Raw genomic sequence first — 8,720 nt, forward strand, 5'->3', positions numbered from 1 at the left:
TTTTCTTTCTTTCTTTTTTTCTTTTTTTTTGGGGGCTGCTTGTGGACGTTGTACATCGTGGTGCGGAGCCTAGTGCGCACCACGATGTACAACGTCCACAAGCAGGAAATGGTGTTTGTTTGTTTATTTGTTTTTCAAGGCAGAGTTTCTCTGTATAGCCCTAGTGGTCCTGGAACTTGCTCTGTAGACCAGGCTGGCCTTGAACTCAAAGAGATCCGATTGCCTCTGTCCCCCATGGTCCGGCTTTACTTTATTTTACTTTTGATGTCTTCAGAAACTTTTTATAAGATCAGCAAAAGAATTCATTAAGATTGTGATTCTTTTAGACTCATTAAAAATGTCTCCCCTGAGTGATAAGCGTGGAAGGATTTTGTTGTTGATCCATGTTAAAATGATTTTTTTTTAAATTGAGGAATTCCTTACAATGGCACTGTTCCATTTATGTTATAAATGGAATTCTTGAAAGAAAAGGATCTACTTTTCTCCTCCTTAACAAGAGGATAGCATTCTTATCCAGCAAGACTACAGATCACGTGGCTCAGATGGTCAGAGGGAAGAGTCAGGACAGACGGGTCCTGGTCCCACCTGTGAGACCTCAAACTGAATGCATCCTTATATGACCAAGCTCAAGAAACAGGCAAGAATTTCAAAGGGATATAGGCAAGTATTTTAAGATTTTTCTTATGAAAATACAGTATTTCTTAAAATAAAGTTCTTAAATAGATTGAACAAACCAGAGCGAAATGGAATAAAATGACGGTGGTGTTATTTGATGGTGAAGAAAATTAAATCCTTCAGTCTTATAAGATATTTTTCTCATTTCAATTAGCATACATTAGCATACATTAACCTTATAAAATAATTTACCTTGTTCTTTTCTTTTTTAAGATTTATTTATTCATTTCATGTATGTGAGTACACGGTCACTGTCTTCAGACACACCAGAAGAGGGCATTGGATCCCATTACAGATGGTTGTGAGCCACCATGTGGTTGCTGGGATTTGAACTCAGAACCTCTGGAAGAGCGGTCAGTGATCTTAACCACTGAGCCATCTCTCCAGCCCTACCCTGTTGTTTTCATGCATGTATATAATGCGATTTGACTACACTCACTACCTCCTATTTTTCCAGTTTCTTTTGTTCAATCTCTCTTTGGCAAAGCTAACTAAAGGAAAAGAGGAAACTCATCCAGAACTTCACTAAAGCTGTTCCCATAGTCCAGCAATCTGAAAACTCTGAGAAAAGCCAGACTCTATCATGAATCGAAAACTTGGATACAGAGAAGTTTGAAAAAAAAAAAAAGAGCCACTTCATTAATTTTTGTGATTTTTAGACACTTAAGATTGTCTCTACACCACTGAAACATTTAAATTTCTTAGTCCTAAGTCATTAAGATCAAACAAAATAGAATTGTTGAATATTCAAGGATTTCTTTTTGAAGCAAGATCTCAAGTAGCCCTGTCTTTCCTCAGACTGACTATGGAGTTAAGGATGACCCTGAACTTTTAATCTGTCTTCCTCTACTTCGAGTGGTATGTACCACTATTTCAGGTTTATACAGAGCTGGGGATCAAACTCGGGGGATCATGTATGCCTACTAACTCTGCCCACTAACCTAACTCCCAACACACATGTTAATTCTTCATAATTCCAACAAGCCTGTCTGCTTTGACAAAGCCATAGAGAAGGTGACATTTTCAGTACTGCCCCTCGCCCCCCATTCTCTTTGATTTCCCCCTGTTCCCGGGCACACACTGACAATCTATCAGGACCCTACATTGTTGCGCCCTATGTTGGCCTCATCTTTCCTTTCAGGGATGTAGGCTATGCCAAGGGCGTATTTCATAAACAGAGACATATTGATAGTTCCAAGATGGGCTTTAGATGCTAGGCAGTGTGACGTTAACTGGCTCTCCCATTTATAGGCTTAATTTGCTTACTGTATAAAAATGTGACACACTATGGCATCCCATTTTACAAATTCCATGTTGGTATATTGCTTCAGAAGGTTGATGATAATTGGTGTCTCTAACAGGGAGTCTAACACTACTGATCATTCTCCACCAGTCTGGTGCCAAATATCTGAGCTGCCCACAGAACCATCTATTTATTATACTTGATCACTATAGCTCAAGCTGTGTAACTCTGACATAAAGCCATCTAAAAAGTGAGTATTCCCCTTAGACAATACCTAGAACTTCAACTCCAATGTTATTCTCTGTGTGTAGTATCTTACCATGCAATATTGATAGCATGCAAAGTGATGCAATATTGATTTTTCTAAAATAACTTCATATAGTACTCATTATTATTTTTAGCTCATACTTGGTCTTTCTCGAATTGTGTTGCCCAAATTAAAAATGAAAACCAAACCAAAAAAAAAAAAAAAAAAAACCAAAACCAAACCAAAACAAAACAAAACAAAAGAAAAAGAAAGAGCATCATGAAGACCACCTGGAACTTCTCCATCACGTTGGCTGCCTCATCCAAAGAAACCGGGGTTTGGTTTAGTGTTTCACACTGTCTCAATTTCTCCCACCTTCCAGGTTCTAGTTTCCATGGAATTGCCTCTTGAGCCCCCAATCCGCTCCTCTCAGTGCCTTTTCCACTGCAGACACAGTGGCTTTTCTAAAGTAAGCTTAAAACCCATTCCTAAACATGTATTGAAGTCTGTGAGTTTATTGTTTTTCTTTTTTGTGTTTCTGAGGCTCAACTTTTGCCACTTTCCAGTAAACCAGAACAATTCAATTCCCCATGATCACAGAAAGGCTGATTCCTAATCTAGAAATGTCTTTCTCTCTGCTCCAGTCCCCTACAGCACTGTACACTGCTGGCTCTTACAGCTCGGAAGTCAGTTAAGAACTGTGTTGTAGCCTCAACAGTTAATCAATAGGTAAGACAGGAAGTGTATTTAAACCTAGGGCACTTCACTTTCGAACTGCAACCATTTGCTCACAGTCAGCTGCTTGAGATAGCGCCATTTCCGGATACAGACCTAGTGCTTAGAATAGCAAGACAGAGTAAGAAGGAGCGGGCTCACCATGAATTCACTTTGAAGTAGGTGGGAACTTGCCACAACGTCCCTCAGCTGTGGCCTTGTGAGAACTCGGCTGGCTGACTGCAGATACTCCATGGCTACCTTCTCCCGGGGGGTTGAGACAGCCACAAAGGGTTCCACATTGCCCAGGCTACTCATGTCCAGTGTAAGAGATACATTGGAACCTCGTCTGCATGGGAAAAGAATGTTATTACATTTAAATATTCATGAATTTGTTTTATTATACATGAATTTTAAATTTTGGTCACACAAATTATCTTTTTCTTTTCTTTCTTTCTTTTTTTCTTTTTTTTTGGGGGGGGCGGGTGCAAGAACACAGTTTGATGAGATTTTTCCAGAAATAAGGATCATGTATGTAGTATATATTTGGTATCATGACTGATCATAGCAAGTTGTTCTAAACAATTCTGAATTGAGAACATGGAGACTCAGAGCCCCTCAGGGACCATGGCTAAGTTCATTTGCTTTAATGAGAAAGTCTTCTGAGGGGTCCAAGGTCAGCCGAGGGCTGTGGGACCCACTCACTAAGGGAGCCTGGCTTTGACTTGGCAAGGGAAGGAGAAAGGAAACCAATAAATTATATTTCTGTTCTTTGTCAAGACCTGTTATAGAGCACTTTTGCGTATGGTATGCCAACATTCATAGAATCTTTTGGAATACTGGTTTCCCTATTTTACTGGTGGAAAAAAAAAAATAGCCATTTTGAAACGCAGGTGTCAATCAGAGACTCAATTCAAGTTAGAATATAAAACACAAACTCTTTTTGCTTTGCCTCCCAAAGTGAGAGCGTGTTGGCAGATCATGTTAGGCCACATGTAGAGTGGCAAGTCAAGTGTCTGGGAATGGGAACAGTCAAGACCAGCGTTCAAATACAGATTTTTATCTTCTAAGCACTTTGGTTTGGCCTCAAATCTTGCCTGCCCACATCCTTGATGTGTTCTAAGGGTTGCTTAGCTTCTCTGCATCTCTTTTCTTTTTCTCTCTCTTTAAAAGTGAATAAAGAATTAAGTATACTGTATTTAGAGAGTTACTATACAGGTAACATTCAAGGAAAGATGTCAGTTGCTTTTAGAAAGTAATCACACCAGCACAGGGGAAGGCCTGGGCCAAGGAGTGGGAGTGGGTGGGTAGGGGAGGGGGGGTATAGGGAACTTTCGGGATAGCATTTGTAATGTAAATAAAGAAAATAATAATAATAAAAAAGAAAGTAATGCATAGACATTATTTAACATTTGGATAACAATGAGCAAATCCTTTAGAACTCTCACTTTTTGCATTTCTCTAAGGGATCTGTTTTGGGGCACTTCTACTAGAAATGTAAATTGTCTTTTAATCAAGATTATATTTTAATGCCTTGAAATCAATGACCATAACCTACACATTTGCTACTAAAGACAAACACATTTTGGTAACCGCTTGTCTTAAAATTTCCCTTTACTACAGCAAATCCATTTGCCCTAAGCCCTAGCTAATCCCACAGTGCTTCAGTTCACCACCTCAGACAATGTCTCAAAGTTCAACTATAGAATTAAACATGCATAGGCTGACCATACAAAGAGCATTTGCCACAGAACAGCCTTATTGTGCTAACAACTCTCACATGCTTGCCATAAAATATGATGGTAGGATGTTGTTGACTTGGGAAAAAAAATTCTCTGCTTTTGTTAGTTCTTATTTTCAAGGAACAAACAATACTTGTATTAATTGAAATATGGTGCCATTAGGAAACTGAATCAGAAGGATCAACTCACAAAAACTAACTGGCACACTGGGCGACCTAAAGTCTGCCTGGAATAGAGAGCTTTAGCTATAGAGCCCCATTTTAATTTTTCCTAATGAAAAACAATGTGTTCGCTGTGGGAACTTATAAAATTTAGATGTTTGAAAATGGAATTAAAGTAACTAATATTTATAATTTTTACTAGTATTTAAATTGACTTTAAAATCTTTCTAATTTATAGGGGTCAGCAGCAGTGACTAGTTGTTACAGTTCTGATTTCTTTGGTTAGAGAGATGGATGGATGAATTTACCTTCACAGCTTAGTCTTAGATCTTTACCGTTGAGAATCTTTTTAGCCCTATCTTTCCCAATTTTGATGTGTCATTAATATATTACCATTATGTTTGCGCTGTGACATTGTTTCTCAGACACATTTGTAGCAAATGCCAGTCTGTTGTTGCTTTAAAACATTCAAATTATTTAAAATGTATATCTATGTCCAGTTAAGCATAGTGATCTATCTGAACACACGGTACGACTTTATTTTACATGTATTTACTCTGTGTGTTTCTCTATGTGCAATAGCACACATGTTAAGGACAGAGAACAACTCTGGAGTTAGTTCTCTCCCTGCCTTTTGAGTTCTAGGGAAGGAGCCCTGCCCTGGTGGCAAGTTCCTTTTCTCCACAAACCATCTTATCAGTCAAGAAACTTCTTAAAAGAGTTAACCACTGTGGTGGTTTGAATAAAAATGGTCCCAAAGGCCCATAGGGAGTGGCACTATTAGGGGGCGTGGCCTTGTTGGAATAGGCGTGGCTTTGTTGGAGGAAGTGTGACACAGGGAAGCTCAAGCCAGGCCCAGAGGCTCTCTCTTCCTGCTGCCCTTTGATCTGGATGTAGCACTCTCGGCTACCTGTCCAGCAACGTGTCTGCCTGCGTGCTGCCATGCTTCTACCACGCTGATAATGGACTGAACCTCTGAACCTTAAGACGGCTCCTAATTAAATGTTTTCCTTCATAAGAGTGGCTGTGGTCATGGTGTCTCTTCACAGCAATAGAGACCCCAACTAGGACAACCATTTAATCTATTAGTAATTTATTTGGGTGTATGGTCAAAGACGAATTCCCAAGTTCGTTCTCTTCTCTTTTACTACCATGGACTGTGATCTGAAGTAGAAAATACGACTTTATTAAACCAAGATAATATGAGCTTCTAGGAAATGTTACAAACCAGTGTGAGTGGAGGTAAAGGCAGAATGTGATAATTCAAAGACAGAGCGAACTTTATGTTTGGAAAAATTAAAATTAAGATAGGTTTAGAGGGGAAAAAATCCATAAAAATAATAGGCGATCTAGACTTTTAATAACAGAGTGTGGAAGAGTACGAACGGGAGCTCTTCCTGAAAACTTTGCCTCTATTTTGCTGTGCAAGTGAGAAAAAAAAAGTGGTTTAGACATTTTTATGCCAGTGGACAAAAGGGAACACAATAAAATGACTTTATCAAGCTCGCCTGTAGCACCAATTATTATTTATGCCAAAAAGTAAATAGGAGGGAGGAAATTCAAAAGATACCAGTGCAAACAATGGAAGGAAAAAGCAAATTCTTCAGGCAAGGTAGGAGAAAGGCAGCAAGCAGCAGGCTAATTACAATTAAGCCAAAAGGAAAACGCACATAAATATTATGCGCCAGGTCCACACAGATCTCAGCCAGAGAATATAAACAACTCTGCTGGAAATGTCCACGTTGGCACCACGTTCTTATCAGCCACTAGGTGGGGAAGAAAACACTCCTAAGAATCCATGAGCACTTCAACTGAGTGCTGGGCTAACTGCACATCTATTATCCTGGAAGGTGAGGACACAACTATGGCTTGCCCTTAGAAGCTGGATTTTGGCAGAAGGGGGAGTTGCCATACAAGGCCATTCTTCTTATGCTGGCCACTTAGCCAAAAAGAATGGAGTCTTCTAGCACATTCTCATTCAGTGTCCTCCAAGAATTTAAATGAGGACAGAAGGAAACAAACCTGATCACATTGCCTGTGCTGTAGGCAAACGTGTGTCTCAATTATTACCTGAGGAAATGACAGGCCGGTAAGAAATGCTGGCAGTGGGTTATAGCCAAGCCTTGGAATGAGGATGGAAAAGCCCACAGCTCCAAGGTGGTTAAGATGGTGATTTGTGTAGAAATGTCTCCACGGCGCCCACATCTGAAAGGAGGACTTCACAGGCCTTCAGTCTAATGGTCACCCCCTCTGACTCACGACCACATCAAAACTGGATTTAATCATTAATGGTGAGCTTAAAGCCCTCTATACCTAACTTGGTATTTTAGTTCTTTTGATTCAAATTGTTCACATACTTACTTTTCTAGGAGACACCATTACTAAGAAAGAAACTTAGAAAAGTAAATGCTTGTTGATTTGAATAGCAAAAGAAAGGTAGAGAGATGGGCCCTTCTCCCTGTGGAACTGGCTGTTTATAACTCGACATTCTGCCACTATTTTGTTTGAAGTTTTAAGGATACTTTAATTAACAATATGCTTCCCCACCCCCACCCCAATCTCTCTACTTTCAAGTAAATTCTGGATCACTTAGCAGATGAAAGGGCAGCATTTTTATAAAAGAAAAAGAGACACAATACCAAGAGAGTGAAACTGTGACAACTGAAGTGTGTAGAAGTTGAAATAATAGGAGCAGGTAGGATCATGGCTCATATAAGAATTTCCCAGAGGAAATCCTGCATGGAAGACATGAGTGGAAGCAAGTATCAAGGATGCCTGCCAGGCATGGGCCCACTACATGGAGTGCATCTGTTGGTGTAGGAGACCATGCATTTCTCTCTCACTGCACAGGAAGAATCTTGGCTTCTCTGTGGAGTGACTACAAAAGGAGGTGTCAAGCTTCTAGCATGATATGTCATTCTCCTGCCTCCGCCTCCTGGGTGCTGAGACTAAAGGCATGCCTACCACACCCAGGCAGTAGCTGACATTTTATATCTTATAAGTCAAGGCAAATTTATTATTTAAAAATTAGAATGATCAGTAGAATACCCGGGAAGCAGAGGCAGGTGGGTCTCCGTGTGTTCAACATCAGCCTGGTCCATACAGCAAGATTTAGTCCAGCCAGGACTGTCTGGCAGGCCTCTATATCAAAAGATTGAAACAAACAAACAAACAAACAAACAAAAATACCCAACAATACCCACCCACCCACAACCACATCCCACACATGTATGTGGGAAGTATAGAATTGGGAAATATATAACATAAACTTGCTATGTGATAGTCTAGGCTCCGGCCTTGGAAAATGATTATATCAATGCTTTGCTGTATGACTTATACTTTCTTGGTCTCAGACTTTCCAGACTGCCACCCCAAATAATGACAACCACAGGGTTAATTCACACTATAAAAGGTAAAGAAAGATAAATATGTCATTTTTTCCCCTCAGCTTGGTATCCTATACAAAAAATACTTGTGTGAGGAACTGTCATGATAGCCATATGGTAATGCTGACCTCACACTGTGTTGGTAGAGTTATGTGAGATCTAGGGGTGTAGAGGGATTTTTATCCAGCAACATGTCTGCTCTGGCTAGACTACAGAAACAGCTTTAATCCCAGGACTCAGAGGCAAGCAGATCTCTGAGTTCAAGGCCAGCCTGGTACAGAATAAGTTTCAGGTAACGAAAAGTTAAGTCCAAGTGTGGTGGGACATGCATTTAATCCCAGCATTTAGGAGACAGATGTATGCAAATATCTGAGTTCTAGTCAGTCAGTTCAATTGAGTCAGTGATTAGGGGGTGGGTGTGTAGGTGGGGAGAGAGAGAGAGAGAAGAGAAGAGAGAAGAGAGAAGAGAGAGAAGAGAGAAGAGAGAAGAGAGGAGAGAGGAGAGAGGAGAGAGGAGAGAGGAGAGAGGAGAGAGAGGAGAGAGAGGAGAGA

General features: G+C 40.1%; 1 protein-coding gene across 2 annotated transcripts in view; it reads right to left on the reverse strand.

The window, feature by feature from the left end:
- The window catches only part of Ptprr (protein tyrosine phosphatase receptor type R), a 225,343-nt gene that overhangs the window by 38,135 nt on the left and 178,488 nt on the right, over positions 1–8,720 (reverse strand). For both annotated transcript variants that reach the window (XM_021204396.2, XM_029542551.1), the window contains one exon: positions 3,042–3,228. In XM_021204396.2, coding sequence (XP_021060055.1) covers positions 3,042–3,228 — 187 coding nt within the window. The remainder of the gene's footprint in view (positions 1–3,041; positions 3,229–8,720) is intronic.

Source organism: Mus pahari, chromosome 9 (assembly GCF_900095145.1).
Source record: "Mus pahari chromosome 9, PAHARI_EIJ_v1.1, whole genome shotgun sequence".
In the NCBI taxonomy this organism is placed as follows: domain Eukaryota; kingdom Metazoa; phylum Chordata; class Mammalia; order Rodentia; family Muridae; genus Mus; species Mus pahari.